The sequence below is a fragment of the Bombina bombina genome, chromosome 6 (genome assembly GCF_027579735.1).
Source record: "Bombina bombina isolate aBomBom1 chromosome 6, aBomBom1.pri, whole genome shotgun sequence".
Taxonomy (NCBI): domain Eukaryota; kingdom Metazoa; phylum Chordata; class Amphibia; order Anura; family Bombinatoridae; genus Bombina; species Bombina bombina.
The window spans coordinates 888,102,050-888,128,627 of record NC_069504.1 but is presented as its reverse complement, the minus strand read 5'-3'; the positions used below and the strand labels follow the sequence as shown (position 1 = coordinate 888,128,627).

General features: G+C 42.3%; 1 protein-coding gene across 1 annotated transcript in view; it reads left to right on the top strand.

The window, feature by feature from the left end:
* The window catches only part of DLG4 (discs large MAGUK scaffold protein 4), a 403,179-nt gene that overhangs the window by 283,686 nt on the left and 92,915 nt on the right, over nt 1-26,578 (top strand). Inside the window, exons 3-4 of the mRNA XM_053718431.1 lie at nt 5,364-5,417; nt 5,649-5,699. Coding sequence (XP_053574406.1) covers nt 5,364-5,417; nt 5,649-5,699 — 105 coding nt within the window. The remainder of the gene's footprint in view (nt 1-5,363; nt 5,418-5,648; nt 5,700-26,578) is intronic.

The following is a 26,578-nucleotide window of genomic DNA, read 5'->3' as shown; positions in this document are numbered from 1 at the left end:
TGACAGGAGAGGGTGTACCTCTTTTTTTCAGACTCGCAATGCCGACGCTATGCAAGTCCCATTGAAAAAAGAGGATGCGCAATTTACGTAAGTGGATTTGCGGTATTTCCAAGTCTGGCCAAAAAAGTGAGCGGTACACCTGTACCTGCCAGACTCGTAATACCAGCGGGCATTAAAAAGAAGCGTTAGGACCAGCCAACGCTGCTTTTTAAGCCTAACGCACAACTCGTAATCTAGCCGATAATATTTTGTGTTTATCTTTTAATGTTTTATGTTTCAGCGACATCTGCACTCAAAACAACCAAATATAACCATCCGATCACTATTTTAACATCAGCCTCTGTTTCAAACAAACATGGCGGATATAAAAGATCTAGATGTAGGTTTGGACATACGCGTTAAGTAGGAAAACGTAACAAGGAAGGCAAATATTACAGAACACCGGTAAGAAAAGACATCCAAGCTGAGAAGCGTGAATCAGAACTGGTTATTACATACGGCACTTTATAGGAGCCATTAGCAGGATTTGCTATTGTATGTAATACCACTTATTAAAAATGTTCTTACAAAATTCTTTACTGAGTTCTAGATTTTTTTTGATCGGCTTTTAAACTGGTGTCAGTCTCGGAGGCGGGTCACGTGATCTTGCGCAATGGCATCACTGACCCTGAATCGATTCCGATCTGCACTGAATTGATGTAGCATCGTTAACAGCCACATCTCGATGCATCGCAGAGGTGATTATTTTCAGCACCCCTAATAGACAAGTTTTGAGTTTTCCTACATTAAAATATTTGTATTACATCTTGTGTAAGCATGTAAAAGGGACATGAAACAGTTTTTTATTTCATGATTCAGATAGAGCGTGCTATTTTAAACAACTTTCTACTTTACTTCTATTATCTATTATTTATTTGTTCTCTTGGTATCCTTGAAATGCAGGTGCGTAAGCTCAGGAGTGTGCACGTGTCTGGAGCACTATATAGCAGCAATTTTGCAGAAATGTTATCCAATTACAAGAGCACTAGATGGCAGCACAATTTCCTGCCATATAGTGTTCCAGACACCTACCTAAGTATCTCTTCAATAAGGAATAACATTGGAATGGAGCAAATTTGATAATAGAAGTCAATTGGAAACTTTTCTTAAATTGTATGTTCTGCCTGAATCACAAAAGACACTTTTGGGTTTCATATCCCATTAATAAGGTTAGCTTTAGTGGGCGCTGACATGAAATGGTAAATAAAAAGGTGAAGTATCAGAAGGGTTCAGAATGTAAATATACTACATGGATATACAGCAGACTGACTATTTAATAGAGGGTTGCATGCTTAGTATAACAAAGTGTCGCCTGCCCTCTCTAGCAGTGAAGGATGCTATAAATTGTTTTATCTATAATAAAAGGATAAAAGCCATAATCTGCTATGATTTGGCTGCAGAGGGGTTAAATGATTGGAAAGCTCTGTGTGTCAATGGAACCCTTTCTCTCCACCCCCTCCTGCCCTCCCCACCGTCTTCTCAATGCTTCTTTCTAGCATTTACTACCTACACATTTTTATCTCCTCTTTTCTCCCCTGTCTGCACTTTTTTTCTTGGTTTTTCTATTTACTATTAATTCTGGTCTCCTTTATCTATTCTCTACATCCATATCTCTATATCTCCCCCTCATCATTACTCCTCTCCCCCGATCTGCCTCTCTCCCTCTCGTCCCACCTCTGTACCCTCCCTTTAGCAAATCTTCTCCCTCCCTCCTTCCTTGTGCATAGTTTCTCCCTGTCTGAAGCCTAGTACTGAGCTCTGTGACGGAGGAAAGGACATTTCCCCCCCATCCCTAAATCCCCCCCTGCCCTCCCCACCCCTGGGTTTGCACAGCGATGCTTATCCCCTTATTAACCCCTATTATATGCATGTGGAGAGCAGGAACACGTGAGTGACAGAGGAGAGTAGAAGAGAGAAGCTGCCTTCCTGTTGGGAGAGAGCAACACAAGCATCTCTGCTCATCGTACCCTCATAGCGTCTTTCTTGCTGTGTTTGTGCTTCCGTATCTTGATTATCTGCTCTTCACGTATCCACCTGTCTCTTCTTCCTTTTATCAATCACTCCCTGCCTATCTCTCTCCTCCCTCTTTCATTAATCTCATTACCGGCTTCACCTCCCCCTCACCTCTTTTTTATACCTTCTTTACCTCTCTCCTCCCTTCCTTATCTTCCTCCCTTTCTTTACTATATGTCCCCTCTCTGCCCACTTACATCCCATATTGTTCATTCTTTCAACCCCTCCTAGCTTACCTCCTTCTTTTCCTATCTACCCACCCACCTTTTTCCCTATTCCCATCTTTTCTCCTTACTTACCCTCCCTAACATTTCCCTTATTCCTTAATTTTTTCATCCTTCCTTCCTTCCTTTATTTCTTTCTATTTCTTTTCTGTTTTTTTAACCCTTTCACTATATTTTTCATTTTGCTTGTCCTCTCCCCCCCCCCCTCTCCCTCAGTAGATAGGGGGGAGAGATGTTTGTATCTGTTTGGTACGCAAAAAAAATGGGGAGACGTTTTATCAGCAACGTCAGAAAAGCAAAGAAACAGAGACAGTCGGTGAGTGTGTGATTGTTAGTGAATGAATAATTATGTGAGTGGATTAATATGTTATTGTGTGTGTAGTTGCTGTGAACCTGTATATTATGTGTGGGTGTAAGAAGTGTATGCTTTTGTGTACTTGTGTAAAGATGCGTTTGCCATGTATGTGTGTGGGTTATTTTTTCAGTATGCGTTTGTTTAAGGATGCTGCGTATGTTCACTACACTTGTGCATGTTTGAGTATACGTGAGTGTTAGGATATATACAATGTAATTAATAATTGTGATTGTGTGATATATTGAGACATTCACGGTATCAGCTTCTTTGTGTTTTAACATATATAGCATATTCAGAAATGCATAAAATCTCACAGTCTATAGGTATCTTGTAATATACATAGTCAAGCAGTTTTAGGAGAGTGGATTTTATATATATATATATATACACTGTATATATGTATTTATCTGTGTGTTTATATATATATATTTATGTGTGTGTGTGTATATATATATATATATATATATATATATATATATATAGTGATATGATGGCCGGTGTTGATGTATTCTGGGTTTCTTTGTGAATTAACATAGTGATGAGTTATTATGCTTATTATAATTTATTTGTAAGTAGTACACATTACACAAAATTACACTGTGATGACAAAGATAATTCCGGTGAATTAGTCCTATATGTTGGGGTCTATGGTGAGTTTCCGAAAAACATAATGTGTGTAGGCGGCGTGGGTGTTCAATAGCTTCATACTGTGTATGTGGGTATAGTACAGGAATAGCAGAGAGCTGTATGGCAGAATAGAGAGGTAGTGACAGAGTTGTTTGTGTAGGTAGGCAGTACCAGCGTAGCAGAGGGGCTCAGGACAGAATGGAGGAGCAGTGACAGAGCTTTTTGTGTGGGAAGTCATTAGATGATTAGCAGAGGGACTGCAGGGATAGATAAAGGAGCACTGATAATTCTGCATGTGTGTGGGGTGTGATAATAAGGTTAGCAGAGAGGGCTGCAGGGAGGTATAATGGAACAGGGGCAGTGCTGTGCTAGTCTGTAGGTGGGGGTTAGAGCAGGACTATAGCAATAGCACAAGGATAGAGTCAGAATGGATGGGCAGTGATAGATTTGTTTATATAAGAAATATACACAATGAAGATGGTGAGAATTAGCAAGTGAAGCTGCAAGATAAGATCAAACCGCAGCAGCAACAGAACTGAGATATGAAGAATCTAAGGGAGATTCCAATAAGGTTACAATGACAACGCTCTGTGTGGTCATCTTTATAGAAATACAGAGTAGGTTTCAGTATGATGAAAGCGCAGTGACGATGCTGCGTGTGGGATGGTTTGCAGGAAAGGTAGTGCCCACTGAAGAGATGGATCCCTGCTGCGTTTGTGGAGGATCTGAACAAAAATAGTAGCAGGTGCCGCAAGGTAAAGATGCAGTGACTCAACTTTACTTCTAGTACAGACAGAATTCCAAAATCTAGGTGGTGCTACACATTAATTTCATTACAGGAATGTTAGATGTTTTTTGTATTAAAGTGCAGTTACAGAACTGCGTGAGACCTAGTACAAGTCAGGAACTTGCTGTACTAGATAGAGACACAGTTTATAACTTTTGATTTATCTGTACCGGAAGAGTGAGACTGAAGAAACCCTTCAAGTGTTTTAAGGGATTTAAAGGGACATGAAAACCATTTTTTTAAATTTCATGATTTACAGAGAGCATATAATTTTTTAAAAAAATCAAGTTTACTTCTATTATTAAATGTACTTAATTCTCTTGGTATCCTTTGTTGAAGGAGCAGCAGTGCACTGCTGGGAGCTAGCTGAACACACTGAGTGAACTACTTACAAGAGGCATATATGTGAGGCCACCAATTATCAGCTAGCTCCTGGTGGTGCATTGCTACTCCTGAGCCTACCTAGGTATGCTTTTTAACGAAGGATACTAAGAAAACAGATTAGATAATAGAAGTATATAACAGGGCTTGACAAACCTAGGCACCAATGTGCTACTGGCACCGTAAAATTAAATAGCAGCATCAGAACTAAAGGTTACAGTTTCAAGATGGAGACTACAAGGTTCAGGAATGATTTACCAAAGCACCTCTTTAAAGAAAACATTGTTGATCTATGGAATAGACTTCCAGTAGAGGTGTTATGGGAATTCAAGAATACCTGCAATAAGTTTAAGACAATCCTGAAATCCATTAAAAGGATATGAACCCCAAAGTTTTTTCTTTCATGATTCAGATAGAGCATACAGTTTTAAACAACTTTCCAATTAATTTATGTTCTTAAATTTGCTTTATTCCCTTGGTACCATTTGTTGAAGGAGCAGCTCTGCACTACTGGGAGCTAGCTGAACATCTGGTGAGCCAATGACAATAGTTATATATGTACAGCCACCCAGTAGTGAATTGCTGCTTCTCAGCCTTACCTAGGTATCTTTTCAACAAAGGATTCTCAGATAATAGAACTAACAAAGTAACATAGTAGATGAGGTTGAAGGAAGACAGAAGCTTACCAGATCAGAGATTACCTGATTTACAAGAGATTACCTGAAGTTGTTTAAAATTGTATGTTCTACGTGAATCATAAAAGAAAATAAATGGGCCTTTACTCTCCTTTTTAAGCTTTTTAGAGGGAAATAGATTTGGTGGCTTTTCCGTTTTTTGTTGGTCATGAAAAAATAAATCTGTTTCTATGAAGGGTTTATAAAAAAAACCTCCATATTCAGTACTGTCTGCTTTAATCAGTATATTGTTTGTTTTCCAGGCCAGCTCTCCTCCTGTGATTGTAAATACAGATACATTGGAAGCACCTGCCTATGTGAGTAACAAGAAAAGACAATTAATATTGTGACGGTGACAGAAGTGGAATTGTCCCCTCTCTCTCCCTCCCTTTGTAAAGCAATGACCTAAACAAAAGGGGCCCCTCCTGCCCCAACAGACATAAAATCCTGCCCACCACCCCCCACCCCACCCCAGAATACAGACAGACAGAACCCAGCTTTTTTATAAGTCTGTTGTGCTTATTTACTATCATTTATTTTTCTTCCAGGTAAACGGCACCGAAGCAGAAATGGAATATGAGGAAATTACATTGGAAAGAGTGAGACACTTAAATATACATATATATAACAGTCCCAATATAGAGAGAGTTTGTCTGTATAAGATTGTTGTACATCTTAATTATATGATAAAGTAATGTCTACATTAGAACATAGCAGGTTATTCTATAATAATATGTCTAGATCTTTCATATATCACAAATTCTCTTTAGAATACAACTGGATTTTTGTTTAAAGGGGCATAATAGCTGAAAGATGACATACTGTCATCTGTTAGAGAATGCCATTTTATGACTATTGACCCTGCTCCACAGTGTGCTTATCCCCTGCAAAGAGGTTAAACACACAGTAGAAGTGCTGCTCGGGACACACAATGCACTGGTGGTCCCGAGTTAAACCTGCGCTAATCCAATCAGCTGCACTAGTTGCACATCTGAGTCATGTTATTCAATCAGCAGCGGGTTCCACTCGAGACCAGCAGTGCATTGTGGGTCCAAATTGGCATTTTTACAGTGTGTTTACTGTTTAATCACTTTGCAGGGGATAAACACACTGTAGAGCAGGTCAATAGTCGTTAATTAACTAATTAGAGCATGCAGTTTTTCAACTATTATGGCACTTGAAGTTTTACGTTCTCTTAAAGGGATAGAAAGGTCAAAATTGAAATGTGCATGGGTGCATTTGAGTTGTAAATGGTTTTTAGTAAAAGTTATTACTGTTTTTCAGTGGCATACACACATATGCTGGGAGTGCGTGTGCACCAGTATTCAAACCCCAGACCTTTTTAGAAAACCACCAGTGTCTTGTGTAACACAGATTAAAGGGGATTACTTATATTATCAAACATGCTTCATTTTTTTGGTATCCTTTGCTGAAGGAGCTGCAATGCACTACTGGGAGCGAGCTGCACACATCTGATGAGCCAATGACAAGAGTCATATATGTTGAACCACCAATCAGCAGCTTGCTCCCAGTAATTCATTGCTGCTTATGAGCATACCTAGGTATGCTTTCCAACACAGGATACCAGGAACAACAAAGCAAATTAAATAATAGAAGTAAATTGGAAAGTAGTTTAAAATCGCATGTTCTATCTTCATTTACAGAAGTGCACAAGCCTACATAATATGTGCGTATACCGCTTAAACCAGTAATAACTTTTACTGGAAGCATTTTTGCTAATGTAAGTATACTGCAAAACTGATTCTATTTAAAATTGAAATGCACCCATACAGATTTGTTTTCACCTTTCTATGTCTCTAATATATTTGACAGAATATCCACCAATCAAAATCTAGGACCTCCCTGTTATGATATAGAGGCCCATTTATCAAGCTTCGTATGGAGCTTGTGGGCCCGTGTTTCTGGCGAGTCTTCAGACTCGCCAGAAACAGGAATCGCCACAATTCAACCCGATCGAGTACAATCGGGTTGATTGACACCTCCCTGCTGGTGGCCCATTGGCCGCGAGTCTGCAGGGGGCGGCGTTGCACCAGCAGCTCTTGTGAGCTGCTGATGCAATGCTGAATACGGAGAGCATATTGCTCTGCGCATTCAGCGAGGTCTTGCGGACCTGATCCGCACTGTAGGATCAGGTCCGCAAGACCTTTAATAAATAGGCCTCATATTCTGACCTGTCTATTATAAGAGAACAGGATTTTAGTATAATGTAAGATGGTATTTCCATTATAATGAAGGTTGACATCTCATCTTATGAAGGTTGACATCTCATCTTAATATAACAAGAACAGCTCTCATAATTGGATTTCTTCATTATATAATGAAGGGTTCCCATGCTCTTATTCATACCTGTAAGTTAGTGTAGCAGCACAGGCCTGAGTCTCTACATTAGCAGAATTTCCCCGTTATAATGTCAGATCATCATTGTAGTATAGATGAACACTGATATTATTATTTAACGGGACATTGAAGTATTGTTTTCTGTTTATGTAACAAAAATGATTCACAGTTTTACGAAAGATCTGCACACAAACATTTAAAACTAATTTTGTTAGTATATTACGCATTGTTTTGCAGGCCCGAAATACACCCCTTGACAGGCCTTGGGAATGTTGTTTATCTCAGTTCCTTAGGCCAGTTATGGTCAGTTCTAAACATATCATATCAAACAATCACTGTGCATCATGTAGAAATGCCAGGGTTATGCATTCCATATAATGTACTCCAGCCTCTCTGAAATGTGGAAACATCACAATACTCACAGTTAAATTGCAGGGAAAATATGCAAAATAAATAAGAAAAATGTGTATCACAATTTTGTTAATTATGTGTAACTGAAAGTTTTATGGGAAATGACATTTTGAGTTTAATGGAATTAAAAGATCTCTCCAGTGTAGCAGTGTCCGCTATTACAATCTATACAGAAACCTGTCAAAGCAGATCCTGATGTTGTTGTGACTCTTCAGTGAACATGGCATCTCATTTAAAGGGACACTCAAGTCAAAATTAAATTTTCATGATTCAGACAGAACATGCAATTTTAAAAACAACTTCCTAATTTACTTCCATTAACAAAATGTGCGCAGTCTTTTTATATTTACACTTTTTGAGTCACCAGCTCCTACTGAGCATGTGCAAGAATTCACAGAATATATGTATATGCATTTGTGATTGGCTGATGGCTGTCACATGACATAGGAGGAGTGGAAATAGACATAACTGAAATTTGTTAGAAAAAAAATCTACTACTCATTTGAAGTTCAGATTAAGTGATATTGCATTGTCTTTTTATCATGCATTTGTTGATTATGTAAATCTACTGTATTTAGTGGTCCTTTAAAGCAGATGTTTATCTAGATAATTTATGTAGCAAAACATTTCCGATATGAAATCACAAATTGAATTTCCTATTATTTTATACCCAGGGCCACAAATCTTATTATTCTTATAGCCTGACAAAATTATTTTTAGTTAAATATTTCACCATATATTATAGCAGCAATTTCCATTTTAACAGGAAGTGTCAATATCAATATAGCAGAACCCTCTAAATCAGGAACCTCACAATATTTATATGACCTACGGAGTATGATTTAGCCATATGTTTGTGATACAATAACTAAACACTCCTGACAATTAAAGGGACAGTAAAGTCATACCTAGGCATGCATATAGATTTTGTTTTCCTTTGCTGAAAGGTTTATCTAGGTCAGATCAGGAGCAGCAAGGAACCTAGGTTCTAGCTGCTGATTGGTGGCTGCACATATATGCCTATTGTCATTGGTTCACACATGTGTTCAGTTAGAAAACAGTAGCGTATTGCTGCTCCTTCAACAAATTATACCAAGAGAATGAAACAAATTTGATAATAGAAGTAAACTGGAAAATTGTTTAAAATTGTATGTACTACCTAAATCATGAAAGAAAAATGTTGGGTTTTATGTCCCTTTAAAACCCATCTTTTAATTTATATAACCTTCATTTTAATTTTACAGGACATTATCTGTAAAATACTGCAGGCCTTTTGCATTAAAATACCCCAGGAACCCCACATTTTAATTTAGTGGGTCATCTTTTTTAGCATATAGTGTTAGCTTATATGATATTGCTGGAGCTCACATTATCATATAGCAGCTTTTTCCCATTAAATATTGACAAAACATTAGGCTTGTCCAATGTAAGGCCCAAGGGCCAAAATGCATTCCGTCTAGTTATCATTTTTTCCAGAGTGAATACATAATGTTTCTGAACTCAAGAGAAAATATGTAGCACTCTTTTTTTCCCTTTAATAGCAATATTCCTTTTCAAGCAAGAAATGTGTAATCATAGAGATATGAGACAGAACTTTCTGGATGAGGCTATAAGTCTGTTTCTCTGAACAGTAACTTAGGTACTACTGAAGCATCTCCAATTCTCAAAGGTGTCAACAACCATAACAAATTGCAAATTTTCTTTACTGTCCTTAGGACATAGATGTATTTAAATGGAGGAATCCTCAATTTCAACAAGATATCCAAGAATAATTGAAAGAAAATAACAAATCCTTTGGTTGCATGTCCATTTTTTTATGATTGAGAACACCCCTTTACTACATTATATACGGTTTGTTGCAATTACCAGCATTCCTAAAATATGTTCACTGACTCTCTGAGAGAAAAAAATCCTGATTTCTCCAACATAGGTGTGTCCGGTCCACGGCGTCATCCTTACTTGTGGGATATTCTCTTCCCCAACAGGAAATGGCAAAGAGCCCAGCAAAGCTGGTCACATGATCCCTCCTAGGCTCCGCCTACCCCAGTCATTCTCTTTGCCGTTGTACAGGCAACATCTCCACGGAGATGGCTTAGAGTTTTTTAGTGTTTAACTGTAGTTTTTATTATTCAATCAAGAGTTTGTTATTTTAAAATAGTGCTGGTATGTACTATTTACTCAGAAACAGAAAAGAGATGAAGATTTCTGTTTGTATGAGGAAAATGATTTTAGCAACCGTTACTAAAATCCATGGCTGTTCCACACAGGACTGTTGAGAGGAATTAACTTCAGTTGGGGGAACAGTGAGCAGTCTCTTGCTGCTTGAGGTATGACACATTCTAACAAGACGATGTAATGCTGGAAGCTGTCATTTTCCCTATGGGATCCGGTAAGCCATGTTTATTAAGATAGTAAATAAGGGCTTCACAAGGGCTTATTAAGACTGTAGACTTTTTCTGGGCTAAATCGATTCATTATTAACACATATTTAGCCTTGAGGAATCATTTAATCTGGGTATTTTGATAAGATTATATCGGCAGGCACTGTTTTAGACACCTTATTCTTTAGGGGCTTTCCCAAATCATAGGCAGAGCCTCATTTTCGCGCCGGTGTTGCGCACTTGTTTTTGAGAGGCATGACATGCAGTCGCATGTGTGAGGAGCTCTGATACATAGAAAAGACTTTCTGAAGGCGTCATTTGGTATCGTATTCCCCTTTGGGCTTGGTTGGGTCTCAGCAAAGCAGATACCAGGGACTGTAAAGGGGTTAAAGTTAAAAACGGCTCCGGTTCCGTTATTTTAAGGGTTAAAGCTTCCAAATTTGGTGTGCAATACTTTTAAGGCTTTAAGACACTGTGGTGAAATTTTGGTGAATTTTGAACAATTCCTTCATATTTTTTCGCAATTGCAGTAATAAAGTGTGTTCAGTTTAAAATTTAAAGTGACAGTAACGGTTTTATTTTAAAACGTTTTTTTGTACTTTGTTATCAAGTTTATGCCTGTTTAACATGTCTGAACTACCAGATAGACTGTGTTCTGAATGTGGGGAAGCCAGGGTTCCTTCTCATTTAAATAAATGTGATTTATGTGACAATGACAATGATGCCCAAGATGATTCCTCAAGTGAGGGGAGTAAGCATGGTACTGCATCATTCCCTCCTTCGTCTACACGAGTCTTGCCCACTCAGGAGGCCCCTAGTACATCTAGCGCGCCAATACTCCTTACTATGCAACAATTAACGGCTGTAATGGATAATTCTGTCAAAAACATTTTAGCCAAAATGCACACTTATCAGCGTAAGCGCGACTGCTCTGTTTTAGATACTGAAGAGCATGACGACGCTGATAATAATGGTTCTGAAGGGCCCCTAAACCAGTCTGAGGGGGCCAGGGAGGTTTTGTCTGAGGGAGAAATTACAGATTCAGGGAACATTTCTCAACAAGCTGAACCTGATGTGATTACGTTTAAATTTAAGTTGGAACATCTCCGCGCTCTGCTTAAGGAGGTATTATCCACTCTGGATGATTGTGACAATTTGGTCATTCCAGAGAAGCTATGTAAAATGGACAAGTTCCTAGAGGTCCCGGGGCTCCCAGAAGCTTTTCCTATACCCAAGCGGGTGGCGGACATTGTAAATAAAGAATGGGAAAGGCCCGGTATTCCTTTCGTCCCTCCCCCCATATTTAAAAAATTGTTTCCTATGGTCGACCCCAGAAAGGACTTATGGCAGACAGTCCCCAAGGTCGAGGGAGCGGTTTCCACTTTAAACAAACGCACCACTATACCCATAGAAGATAGTTGTGCTTTCAAAGATCCTATGGATAAAAAATTAGAAGGTTTGCTTAAAAAGATGTTTGTTCAGCAAGGTTACCTTCTACAACCAATTTCATGCATTGTCCCTGTCGCTACAGCCGCGTGTTTCTGGTTCGATGAGCTGATAAAGGCGGTCGATAGTGATTCTCCTCCTTATGAGGAGATTATGGACGGAATCAATGCTCTCAAATTGGCTAATTCTTTCACCCTAGACGCCACTTTGCAATTGGCTAGGTTAGCGGCTAAGAATTCTGGGTTTGCTATTGTGGCGCGCAGAGCGCTTTGGTTGAAATCTTGGTCAGCTGATGCGTCTTCCAAGAACAAGCTACTTAACATTCCTTTCAAGGGGAAAACGCTGTTTGGCCCTGACTTGAAAGAGATTATCTCTGATATCACTGGGGGTAAGGGCCACGCCCTTCCTCAGGATCGGCCTTTCAAGGCCAAAAATAAACCTAATTTTCGTCCCTTTCGTAGAAACGGACCAGCCCAAAGTGCTACGTCCTCTAAGCAAGAGGGTAATACTTCTCAAGCCAAGCCAGCTTGGAGACCAATGCAAGGCTGGAACAAGGGAAAGCAGGCCAAGAAACCTGCCACTGCTACCAAGACAGCATGAAATGTTGGCCCCCGATCCGGGACCGGATCTGGTGGGGGGCAGACTCTCTCTCTTCGCTCAGGCTTGGGCAAGAGATGTTCTGGATCCTTGGGCGCTAGAAATAGTCTCCCAAGGTTATCTTCTGGAATTCAAGGGACTTCCCCCAAGGGGGAGGTTCCACAGGTCTCAGTTGTCTTCAGACCACATAAAAAGACAGGCATTCTTACATTGTGTAGAAGACCTGTTAAAAATGGGATTGATTCATCCTGTTCCATTAGGAGAACAAGGGATGGGGTTCTACTCCAATCTGTTCATAGTTCCCAAAAAAGAGGGAACGTTCAGACCAATCTTAGATCTCAAGATTTTAAACAAGTTTCTCAAGGTTCCATCGTTCAAGATGGAAACCATTCGAACAATTCTTCCTTCCATCCAGGAAGGTCAATTCATGACCACGGTGGATTTAAAGGATGCGTATCTACATATTCCTATCCACAAGGAACATCATCGGTTCCTAAGGTTCGCATTCCTGGACAAGCATTACCAGTTCGTGGCGCTTCCTTTCGGATTAGCCACTGCTCCAAGGATTTTCACAAAGGTACTAGGGTCCCTTCTAGCTGTGCTAAGACCAAGGGGCATTGCTGTAGTACCTTACTTGGACGACATTCTGATTCAAGCGTCGTCCCTTCCTCAAGCAAAGGCTCACACGGACATTGTCCTGGCCTTTCTCAGATCTCACGGATGGAAAGTGAACGTGGAAAAGAGTTCTCTATCTCCGTCAACAAGGGTTCCCTTCTTGGGAACAATAATAGACTCCTTAGAAATGAGGATTTCTCCAACATAGGTGTGTCCGGTCCACGGCGTCATCCTTACTTGTGGGATATTCTCTTCCCCAACAGGAAATGGCAAAGAGCCCAGCAAAGCTGGTCACATGATCCCTCCTAGGCTCCGCCTACCCCAGTCATTCTCTTTGCCGTTGTACAGGCAACATCTCCACGGAGATGGCTTAGAGTTTTTTAGTGTTTAACTGTAGTTTTTCATTATTCAATCAAGAGTTTGTTATTTTAAAATAGTGCTGGTACGTACTATTTACTCAGAAACAGAAAAGAGATGAAGAATTCTGTTTGTATGAGGAAAATGATTTTAGCAACCGTAACTAAAATCCATGGCTGTTCCACACAGGACTGTTGAGAGCAATTAACTTCAGTTGGGGGAACAGTTTGCAGTCTCTTGCTGCTTGAGGTATGACACATTCTAACAAGACGATGTAATGCTGGAAGCTGTCATTTTCCCTATGGGATCCGGTAAGCCATGTTTATTACGATTGTAAATAAGGGCTTCACAAGGGCTTATTTAAACTGTAGACTTTTTTTGGGCTAAATCGATTGATATTAACACTTATTTAGCCTTGAGGAATCATTTATTCTGGGTATTTTGATTTAATAATATCGGCAGGCACTGTTTTAGACACCTTATTCTTTAGGGGCTTTCCCAAAGCATAGGCAGAGTCTCATTTTCGCGCCGGTGTTGCGCACTTGTTTTTGAGAGGCATGGCATGCAGTCGCATGTGAGAGGAGCTCTGATACTTATAAAAGACTTCTGAAGGCGTCATTTGGTATCGTATTCCCCTTTGGGTTTGGTTGGGTCTCAGCAAAGCAGATACCAGGGACTGTAAAGGGGTTTAAAGCTTAAAACGGCTCCGGTTCCGTTATTTTAAGGGTTAAAGCTTCCAAAATTGGTGTGCAATATTTTCAAGGCTTTAAGACGCTGTGGTGAAAATTTGGTGAATTTTGAACAATTCCTTCATGTTTTTTCGCAATTGCAGTAATAAAGTGTGTTCAGTTTAAAATTTAAAGTGACAGTAACGGTTTTATTTTAAAACGTTTTTTGTACTTTCTGATCAAGTTTATGCCTGTTTAACATGTCTGAACTACCAGATAGACTGTGTTCTGAATGTGGGGAAGCCAGAATTCCTATTCATTTAAATAAATGTGATTTATGTGATAATGACAATGATGCCCAAGATGATTCCTCAAGTGAGGGGAGTAAGCATGGTACTGCATCATTCCCTCCTTCGTCTACACGAGTCTTGCCCACTCAGGAGGCCCCTAGTACATCTAGCGCGCCAATACTCCTTACTATGCAACAATTAACGGCTGTAATGGATAATTCTGTCAAAAACATTTTAGCCAAAATGAACCCTTGTCAGCGTAAGCGTGGCTGCTCTGTTTTAGTTACTGAAGAGCATGACGACGCTGATATTAATATCTCTGAAGGGCCCCTAACCCAATCTGAGGGGGCCAGGGAGGTTTTGTCTGAGGGAGAAATTACTGATTTAGGGAACATTTCTCAGCAGGCTGAATCTGATGTGATTACATTTAAATTTAAATTGGAACATCTCCGCATTTTGCTTAAGGAGGTATTATCCACTCTGGATGATTGTGAAAATTTAGTCATCCCAGAGAAACTATGTAAAATGGACAAGTTCCTAGAGGTGCCGGGGCTCCCAGAAGCTTTTCCTATACCCAAGCGGGTGGCGGACATTGTTAATAAAGAATGGGAAAGGCCCGGTATTCCTTTCGTCCCTCCCCCCATATTTAAAAAATTGTTTCCTTTGGTCGACCCCAGAAAGGACTTATGGCAGTCAGTCCCCAAGGTCGAGGGAGCGGTTTCTACTTTAAACAAACGCACCACTATTCCCATAGAGGATAGTTGTGCTTTCAAAGATCCTATGGATAAAAAATTAGAAGGTTTGCTTAAAAAGATGTTTGTTCAGCAGGGTTACCTTCTACAACCCATTTCATGCATTGTCCCTGTCACTACAGCCGCATATTTCTGGTTTGATGAACTGCTTAAGGTGCTCGATAGTGACTCTCCTCCTTATGAGGAGATTATGGACAGAATCAATGCTCTCAAATTGGCTAATTCTTTCACTCTAGACGCCTCTTTGCAATTGGCTAAGTTAGCGGCTAAGAACTCTGGGTTTGCTATTGTGGCGCGCAGAGCGCTTTGGTTGAAATCTTGGTCGGCTGATGCGTCTTCCAAGAACAAGCTACTAAACATTCCTTTCAAGGGGAAAACGCTGTTTGGTCCTGACTTGAAAGAGATTATCTCTGATATCACTGGGGGTAAGGGCCACGCCCTTCCTCAGGATCGGCCCTTCAAGGCAAAAAATAGACCTAATTTTCGTCCCTTTCGTAAAAACGGACCAGCCCAAGGTGTTACGTCCTCTAAGCAAGAGGGTAATACTTCTCAGGCCAAGCCAGCTTGGAGACCAATGCAAGGCTGGAACAAGGGAAAGCAGGCCAAGAAACCTGCCACTGCTACCAAGACAGCATGAAATATTGGCCCCCGATCCGGGACCGGATCTGGTGGGGGGCAGACTCTCTCTCTTCGCTCAGGCTTGGGCAAGAGATGTTCTGGATCCTTGGGCGCTAGAAATAGTCTCCCAGGGTTATCTTCTGGAATTCAAGGGACTTCCCCCAAGGGGGAGGTTCCACAAGTCGCAGTTGTCTTCAGACCACATAAAAAGACAGGCGTTCTTACATTGTGTAGAAGACCTGTTAAAAATGGGAGTGATTCATCCTGTTCCATTAAGAGAACAAGGGATGGGGTTCTACTCCAATCTGTTCATAGTTCCCAAAAAAGAGGGAACGTTCAGACCAATCCTAGATCTCAAGATCTTAAACAAATTTCTCAAGGTCCCATCGTTCAAGATGGAAACCATTCGAACTATCCTTCCTTCCATCCAGGAAGGTCAATTTATGACCACGGTGGATTTAAAGGATGCGTATCTACATATTCCTATCCACAAGGAACATCATCGGTTCCTAAGGTTTGCATTCCTGGACAAACATTACCAGTTCGTGGCGCTTCCTTTCGGATTAGCCACTGCTCCAAGGATTTTCACAAAGGTACTAGGGTCCCTTCTAGCGGTGCTAAGACCAAGGGGCATTGCAGTAGTACCTTACCTGGACGACATTCTGATTCAAGCGTCGTCCCTTCCTCAAGCAAAGGCTCACACGGACATTGTCCTGGCCTTTCTCAGATCTCACGGCTGGAAAGTGAACGTGGAAAAGAGTTCTCTATCCCCGTCAACAAGGGTTCCCTTCTTGGGAACAATTATAGACTCCTTAGAAATGAGGATCTTTCTAACAGAGGCCAGAAAAACAAAGCTTCTGGACTCTTGTCGGATACTTCATTCCGTTCCTCTTCCTTCCATAGCTCAGTGCATGGAAGTGATCGGGTTGATGGTGGCGGCGATGGACATAGTTCCTTTTGCGCGCATTCATCTAAGACCATTACAACTGTGCATGCTCAGTCAGTGGAATGGGGACTATACAGACTTGTCTCCGAAGATACAAGTAAATCAGAGGACCAGAGACTCACTCCGTTGGTGGCTGTCCCTGGACAATCTGTCTCAAGGGATGATGTTCCACAGACCAGAGTGGGTCATTGTCACGACCGACGCCAGTCTGATAGGCTGGGGCGCGGTCTGGGGATCCCTGAAAGCTCAGGGTCTTTGGTCTCGGGAAGAATCTCTTCTACCGATAAATATTCTGGAACTGAGAGCGATATTCAATGCGCTCCAGGCCTGGCCCCAGCTTGCGAGGACCAGGTTCATACGGTTTCAATCAGACAACATGACGACTGTTGCGTACATCAACCATCAGGGGGGAACAAGGAGTTCCCTAGCGATGGAAGAAGTAACCAAAATTATTCTTTGGGCGGAGTCTCACTCCTGCCACCTGTCTGCTATCCACATCCCAGGAGTGGAAAATTGGGAAGCGGATTTTCTGAGTCGTCAGACATTGCATCCGGGGGAGTGGGAACTCCATCCGGAAATCTTTGCCCAAGTCACTCACCTGTGGGGCATTCCAGACATGGATCTGATGGCCTCTCGTCAGAACTTCAAAGTTCCTTGCTACGGGGCCAGATCCAGGGATCCCAAGGCGGCTCTAGTGGATGCACTAGTAGCACCTTGGACCTTCAAACTAGCTTATGTGTTCCCGCCATTTCCTCTCATCCCCAGGCTGATAGCCAGGATCAAGCAGGAGAGGGCGTCGGTGATCTTGATAGCTCCTGCGTGGCCACGCAGGACTTGGTATGCAGATCTGGTGAATATGTCATCGGCTCCACCTTGGAAGCTACCTTTGAGACGAGACCTTCTTGTTCAGGGTCCGTTCGAACATCCGAATCTGGTTTCACTCCAGCTGACTGCTTGGAGATTGAACGCTTGATTTTATCGAAGCGAGGATTCTCAGATTCTGTGATCGATACTCTTGTTCAGGCCAGAAAGCCTGTGACTAGAAAGATTTACCACAAAATTTGGAAAAAATATATCTGTTGGTGTGAATCTAAAGGATTCCCTTGGGACAAGGTTAAGATTCCTAGGATTCTATCCTTCCTTCAAGAAGGATTGGAAAAAGGATTATCTGCAAGTTCCCTGAAGGGACAGATTTCTGCCTTGTCGGTATTACTTCACAAAAAGCTGGCAGCTGTGCCAGATGTTCAAGCCTTTGTTCAGGCTCTGGTTAGAATCAAGCCTGTTTACAAACCTTTGACTCCTCCTTGGAGTCTCAATTTAGTTCTTTCAGTTCTTCAGGGGGTTCCGTTTGAACCTTTACATTCCGTTGATATTAAGTTATTATCTTGGAAAGTTTTGTTTTTAGTTGCGATTTCTTCTGCTAGAAGAGTCTCAGAATTATCTGCTCTGCAGTGTTCTCCTCCTTATCTGGTGTTCCATGCAGATAAGGTGGTTTTACGTACTAAACCTGGTTTTCTTCCAAAAGTTGTTTCTAACAAAAACATTAACCAGGAGATTATCGTACCTTCTCTGTGTCCAAAACCAGTTTCAAAGAAGGAACGTTTGTTGCACAATTTGGATGTTGTTCGCGCTCTAAAATTCTATTTAGATGCTACAAAGGATTTTAGACAAACATCTTCCTTGTTTGTTGTTTATTCAGGTAAAAGGAGAGGTCAAAAAGCAACGTCTACCTCTCTCTCTTTTTGGATTAAAAGCATCATCAGATTGGCTTACGAGACTGCCGGACGGCAGCCTCCCGAAAGAATCACAGCTCATTCCACTAGGGCTGTGGCTTCCACATGGGCCTTCAAGAACGAGGCTTCTGTTGATCAGATATGTAGGGCAGCGACTTGGTCTTCACTGCACACTTTTACCAAATTTTACAAGTTTGATACTTTTGCTTCTTCTGAGGCTATTTTTGGGAGAAAGGTTTTGCAAGCCGTGGTGCCTTCCATTTAGGTGACCTGATTTGCTCCCTCCCTTCATCCGTGTCCTAAAGCTTTGGTATTGGTTCCCACAAGTAAGGATGACGCCGTGGACCGGACACACCTATGTTGGAGAAAACAGAATTTATGTTTACCTGATAAATTTCTTTCTCCAACGGTGTGTCCGGTCCACGGCCCGCCCTGGTTTTTTTAATCAGGTCTGATATTTTATTTTCTTTAACTACAGTCACCACGGTACCATATGGTTTCTCCTATGCAAATATTCCTCCTTAACGTCGGTCGAATGACTGGGGTAGGCGGAGCCTAGGAGGGATCATGTGACCAGCTTTGCTGGGCTCTTTGCCATTTCCTGTTGGGGAAGAGAATATCCCACAAGTAAGGATGACGCCGTGGACCGGACACACCGTTGGAGAAAGAAATTTATCAGGTAAACATAAATTCTGTTTTTTCTGACAGAGGCCAGAAAAACAAAACTTCTAGACTCTTGTCGGATACTTCTTTCCGTTCCTCTTCCTTCCATAGCGCAGTGCATGGAAGTGATAGGTTTGATGGTAGCGGCAATGGACATAGTTCCTTTTGCGCGCATTCATCTAAGACCATTACAACTGTGCATGCTCAGTCAGTGGAATGGGGACTATACAGACTTGTCTCCGAAGATACAAGTAAATCAGAGGACCAGAGACTCACTCCGTTGGTGGCTGTCCCTGGACAACCTGTCACAAGGGATGACCTTCCGCAGACCAGAGTGGGTCATTGTCACGACCGACGCCAGTCTGATGGGCTGGGGCGCGGTCTGGGGATCCCTGAAAGCTCAGGGTCTTTGGTCTCGGGAAGAATCTCTTCTACCGATAAATATTCTGGAACTGAGAGCGATATTCAATGCTCTCAAGGCTTGGCCTCAGCTAGCGAGGGCCAAGTTCATACGGTTTCAATCAGACAACATGACAACTGTTGCGTACATCAACCATCAGGGGGGAACAAGGAGTTCCCTAGCGATGGAAGAAGTGACCAAAATCATTCTATGGGCGGAGTCTCACTCCTGCCACCTGTCTGCTATCCACATCCCAGGAGTGGAAAATTGGGAAGCGGATTTTCTGAGTCGTCAGACATTGCATCCGGGGGAGTGGGAACTCCATCCGGAAATCTTTGCCCAAGTCACTCAACTGTGGGGCATTCCAGACATGGATCTGATGGCCTCTCGTCAGAACTTCAAAGTTCCTTGCTACGGGTCCAGATCCAGGGATCCCAAGGCGGCTCTAGTGGATGCACTAGTAGCACCTTGGACCTTCAAACTAGCTTATGTATTCCCGCCGTTTCCTCTCATCCCCAGGCTGGTAGCCAGGATCAATCAGGAGAGGGCGTCGGTGATCTTGATAGCTCCTGCGTGGCCACGCAGGACTTGGTATGCAGATCTGGTGAATATGTCATCGGCTCCACCATGGAAGCTACCTTTGAGACGAGACCTTCTTGTTCAAGGTCCGTTCGAACATCCGAATCTGGTCTCACTCCAGCTGACTGCTTGGAGATTGAACGCTTGATCTTATCGAAGCGAGGGTTCTCAGATTCTGTTATCGATACTCTTGTTCAGGCCAGAAAGCCTGTAACTAGAAAGATTTACCACAAAATTTGGAAAAAATATATCTGTTGGTGTGAATCTAAAGGATTCCCTTGGGACAAGGTTAAGATTCCTAAGATTCTATCCTTCCTTCAAGAAGGATTGGAAAAAGGATTATCTGCAAGTTCCCTGAAGGGACAGATTTCTGCCTTGTCTGTGTTACTTCACAAAAAGCTGGCAGCTGTGCCAGATGTTCAAGCCTTTGTTCAGGCTCTGGTTAGAATCAAGCCTGTTTACAAACCTTTGACTCCTCCTTGGAGTCTCAACTTAGTTCTTTCAGTTCTTCAGGGGGTTCCGTTTGAACCCTTACATTCCGTTGATATTAAGTTATTATCTTGGAAAGTTTTGTTTTTGGTTGCAATTTCTTCTGCTAGAAGAGTTTCAGAATTATCTGCTCTGCAGTGTTCTCCTCCTTATCTGGTGTTCCATGCAGATAAGGTGGTTTTACGTACTAAACCTGGTTTTCTTCCTAAAGTCGTTTCTAACAAAAACATTAACCAGGAGATTATCGTACCTTCTCTGTGTCCGAAACCAGTTTCGAAGAAGGAACGTTTGTTGCACAATTTGGATGTTGTTCGCGCTCTAAAATTCTATTTAGATGCTACAAAGGATTTTAGACAAACATCTTCCTTGTTTGTTGTTTATTCCGGTAAAAGGAGAGGTCAAAAAGCAACTTCTACCTCTCTCTCTTTTTGGATTAAAAGCATCATCAGATTGGCTTACGAGACTGCCGGACGGCAGCCTCCCGAAAGAATCACAGCTCATTCCACTAGGGCTGTGGCTTCCACATGGGCCTTCAAGAACGAGGCTTCTGTTGATCAGATATGTAGGGCAGCGACTTGGTCTTCACTGCACACTGGAAGCTGTCATTTTCCCTATGGGATCCGGTAAGCCATGTTTATTAAGATAGTAAATAAGGGCTTCACAAGGGCTTATTAAGACTGTAGACTTTTTCTGGGCTAAATCGATTCATTATTAACACATATTTAGCCTTGAGGAATCATTTAATCTGGGTATTTTGATAAGATTATATCGGCAGGCACTGTTTTAGACACCTTATTCTTTAGGGGCTTTCCCAAATCATAGGCAGAGCCTCATTTTCGCGCCGGTGTTGCACACTTGTTTTTGAGAGGCATGACATGCAGTCGCATGTGTGAGGAGCTCTGATACATAGAAAAGACTTTCTGAAGGCGTCATTTGGTATCGTATTCCCCTTTGGGCTTGGTTGGGTCTCAGCAAAGCAGATACCAGGGACTGTAAAGGGGTTAAAGTTAAAAACGGCTCCGGTTCCGTTATTTTAAGGGTTAAAGCTTCCAAATTTGGTGTGCAATACTTTTAAGGCTTTAAGACACTGTGGTGAAATTTTGGTGAATTTTGAACAATTCCTTCATATTTTTTCGCAATTGCAGTAATAAAGTGTGTTCAGTTTAAAATTTAAAGTGACAGTAACGGTTTTATTTTAAAACGTTTTTTTGTACTTTGTTATCAAGTTTATGCCTGTTTAACATGTCTGAACTACCAGATAGACTGTGTTCTGAATGTGGGGAAGCCAGGGTTCCTTCTCATTTAAATAAATGTGATTTATGTGACAATGACAATGATGCCCAAGATGATTCCTCAAGTGAGGGGAGTAAGCATGGTACTGCATCATTCCCTCCTTCGTCTACACGAGTCTTGCCCACTCAGGAGGCCCCTAGTACATCTAGCGCGCCAATACTCCTTACTATGCAACAATTAACGGCTGTAATGGATAATTCTGTCAAAAACATTTTAGCCAAAATGCACACTTATCAGCGTAAGCGCGACTGCTCTGTTTTAGATACTGAAGAGCATGACGACGCTGATAATAATGGTTCTGAAGGGCCCCTAAACCAGTCTGATGGGGCCAGGGAGGTTTTGTCTGAGGGAGAAATTACAGATTCAGGGAACATTTCTCAACAAGCTGAACCTGATGTGATTACGTTTAAATTTAAGTTGGAACATCTCCGCGCTCTGCTTAAGGAGGTATTATCCACTCTGGATGATTGTGACAATTTGGTCATTCCAGAGAAGCTATGTAAAATGGACAAGTTCCTAGAGGTCCCGGGGCTCCCAGAAGCTTTTCCTATACCCAAGCGGGTGGCGGACATTGTAAATAAAGAATGGGAAGGCCCGGTATTCCTTTCGTCCCTCCCCCCATATTTAAAAAATTGTTTCCTATGGTCGACCCCAGAAAGGACTTATGGCAGACAGTCCCCAAGGTCGAGGGAGCGGTTTCCACTTTAAACAAACGCACCACTATACCCATAGAAGATAGTTGTGCTTTCAAAGATCCTATGGATAAAAAATTAGAAGGTTTGCTTAAAAAGATGTTTGTTCAGCAAGGTTACCTTCTACAACCAATTTCATGCATTGTCCCTGTCGCTACAGCCGCGTGTTTCTGGTTCGATGAGCTGATAAAGGCGGTCGATAGTGATTCTCCTCCTTATGAGGAGATTATGGACGGAATCAATGCTCTCAAATTGGCTAATTCTTTCACCCTAGACGCCACTTTGCAATTGGCTAGGTTAGCGGCTAAGAATTCTGGGTTTGCTATTGTGGCGCGCAGAGCGCTTTGGTTGAAATCTTGGTCAGCTGATGCGTCTTCCAAGAACAAGCTACTTAACATTCCTTTCAAGGGGAAAACGCTGTTTGGCCCTGACTTGAAAGAGATTATCTCTGATATCACTGGGGGTAAGGGCCACGCCCTTCCTCAGGATCGGCCTTTCAAGGCCAAAAATAAACCTAATTTTCGTCCCTTTTGTAGAAACGGACCAGCCCAAAGTGCTACGTCCTCTAAGCAAGAGGGTAATACTTCTCAAGCCAAGCCAGCTTGGAGACCAATGCAAGGCTGGAACAAGGGAAAGCAGGCCAAGAAACCTGCCACTGCTACCAAGACAGCATGAAATGTTGGCCCCCGATCCGGGACCGGATCTGGTGGGGGGCAGACTCTCTCTCTTCGCTCAGGCTTGGGCAAGAGATGTTCTGGATCCTTGGGCGCTAGAAATAGTCTCCCAAGGTTATCTTCTGGAATTCAAGGGACTTCCCCCAAGGGGGAGGTTCCACAGGTCTCAGTTGTCTTCAGACCACATAAAAAGACAGGCATTCTTACATTGTGTAGAAGACCTGTTAAAAATGGGAGTGATTCATCCTGTTCCATTAGGAGAACAAGGGATGGGGTTCTACTCCAATCTGTTCATAGTTCCCAAAAAAGAGGGAACGTTCAGACCAATCTTAGATCTCAAGATTTTAAACAAGTTTCTCAAGGTTCCATCGTTCAAGATGGAAACCATTCGAACAATTCTTCCTTCCATCCAGGAAGGTCAATTCATGACCACGGTGGATTTAAAGGATGCGTATCTACATATTCCTATCCACAAGGAACATCATCGGTTCCTAAGGTTCGCATTCCTGGACAAGCATTACCAGTTCGTGGCGCTTCCTTTCGGATTAGCCACTGCTCCAAGGATTTTCACAAAGGTACTAGGGTCCCTTCTAGCTGTGCTAAGACCAAGGGGCATTGCTGTAGTACCTTACTTGGACGACATTCTGATTCAAGCGTCGTCCCTTCCTCAAGCAAAGGCTCACACGGACATTGTCCTGGCCTTTCTCAGATCTCACGGATGGAAAGTGAACGTGGAAAAGAGTTCTCTATCTCCGTCAACAAGGGTTCCCTTCTTGGGAACAATAATAGACTCCTTAGAAATGAGGATTTTTCTGACAGAGGCCAGAAAAACAAAACTTCTAGACTCTTGTCGGATACTTCTTTCCGTTCCTCTTCCTTCCATAGCGCAGTGCATGGAAGTGATAGGTTTGATGGTAGCGGCAATGGACATAGTTCCTTTTGCGCGCATTCATCTAAGACCATTACAACTGTGCATGCTCAGTCAGTGGAATGGGGACTATACAGACTTGTCTCCGAAGATACAAGTAAATCAGAGGACCAGAGACTCACTCCGTTGGTGGCTGTCCCTGGACAACCTGTCACAAGGGATGACCTTCCGCAGACCAGAGTGGGTCATTGTCACGACCGACGCCAGTCTGATGGGCTGGGGCGCGGTCTGGGGATCCCTGAAAGCTCAGGGTCTTTGGTCTCGGGAAGAATCTCTTCTACCGATAAATATTCTGGAACTGAGAGCGATATTCAATGCTCTCAAGGCTTGGCCTCAGCTAGCGAGGGCCAAGTTCATACGGTTTCAATCAGACAACATGACAACTGTTGCGTACATCAACCATCAGGGGGGAACAAGGAGTTCCCTAGCGATGGAAGAAGTGACCAAAATCATTCTATGGGCGGAGTCTCACTCCTGCCACCTGTCTGCTATCCACATCCCAGGAGTGGAAAATTGGGAAGCGGATTTTCTGAGTCGTCAGACATTGCATCCGGGGGAGTGGGAACTCCATCCGGAAATCTTTGCCCAAGTCACTCAACTGTGGGGCATTCCAGACATGGATCTGATGGCCTCTCGTCAGAACTTCAAAGTTCCTTGCTACGGGTCCAGATCCAGGGATCCCAAGGCGGCTCTAGTGGATGCACTAGTAGCACCTTGGACCTTCAAACTAGCTTATGTATTCCCGCCGTTTCCTCTCATCCCCAGGCTGGTAGCCAGGATCAATCAGGAGAGGGCGTCGGTGATCTTGATAGCTCCTGCGTGGCCACGCAGGACTTGGTATGCAGATCTGGTGAATATGTCATCGACTCCACCATGGAAGCTACCTTTGAGACGAGACCTTCTTGTTCAAGGTCCGTTCGAACATCCGAATCTGGTCTCACTCCAGCTGACTGCTTGGAGATTGAACGCTTGATCTTATCGAAGCGAGGGTTCTCAGATTCTGTTATCGATACTCTTGTTCAGGCCAGAAAGCCTGTAACTAGAAAGATTTACCACAAAATTTGGAAAAAATATATCTGTTGGTGTGAATCTAAAGGATTCCCTTGGGACAAGGTTAAGATTCCTAAGATTCTATCCTTCCTTCAAGAAGGATTGGAAAAAGGATTATCTGCAAGTTCCCTGAAGGGACAGATTTCTGCCTTGTCTGTGTTACTTCACAAAAAGCTGGCAGCTGTGCCAGATGTTCAAGCCTTTGTTCAGGCTCTGGTTAGAATCAAGCCTGTTTACAAACCTTTGACTCCTCCTTGGAGTCTCAACTTAGTTCTTTCAGTTCTTCAGGGGGTTCCGTTTGAACCCTTACATTCCGTTGATATTAAGTTATTATCTTGGAAAGTTTTGTTTTTGGTTGCAATTTCTTCTGCTAGAAGAGTTTCAGAATTATCTGCTCTGCAGTGTTCTCCTCCTTATCTGGTGTTCCATGCAGATAAGGTGGTTTTACGTACTAAACCTGGTTTTCTTCCTAAAGTCGTTTCTAACAAAAACATTAACCAGGAGATTATCGTACCTTCTCTGTGTCCGAAACCAGTTTCGAAGAAGGAACGTTTGTTGCACAATTTGGATGTTGTTCGCGCTCTAAAATTCTATTTAGATGCTACAAAGGATTTTAGACAAACATCTTCCTTGTTTGTTGTTTATTCCGGTAAAAGGAGAGGTCAAAAAGCAACTTCTACCTCTCTCTCTTTTTGGATTAAAAGCATCATCAGATTGGCTTACGAGGCTGCCGTCCGGCAGCCTCCCGAAAGAATCACAGCTCATTCCACTAGGGCTGTGGCTTCCACATGGGCCTTCAAGAACGAGGCTTCTGTTGATCAGATATGTAGGGCAGCGACTTGGTCTTCACTGCACACTTTTACCAAATTTTACAAGTTTGATACTTTTGCTTCTTCTGAGGCTATTTTTGGGAGAAAGGTTTTGCAAGCCGTGGTGCCTTCCATCTAGGTGACCTGATTTGCTCCCTCCCATCATCCGTGTCCTAAAGCTTTGGTATTGGTTCCCACAAGTAAGGATGACGCCGTGGACCGGACACACCTATGTTGGAGAAAACAGAATTTATGTTTACCTGATAAATTACTTTCTCCAACGGTGTGTCCGGTCCACGGCCCGCCCTGGTTTTTTAATCAGGTCTGATAATTTATTTTCTTTAACTACAGTCACCACGGTATCATATGGTTTCTCCTATGCAAATATTCCTCCTTAACGTCGGTCGAATGACTGGGGTAGGCGGAGCCTAGGAGGGATCATGTGACCAGCTTTGCTGGGCTCTTTGCCATTTCCTGTTGGGGAAGAGAATATCCCACAAGTAAGGATGACGCCGTGGACCGGACACACCGTTGGAGAAAGTAATTTATCAGGTAAACATAAATTCTGTTTTTGCTCCTTGTGTGAAAAACATTGCTTGCTATGTATTATATATACATCCTCCTCATATTTAATATATATCTGGACCTTATATTAGAACAAAAAATACTTTACTGTTAGATTATAGCTGAAACTCCACTTAGACGGCAGTATCTTCCTATTTTTATATA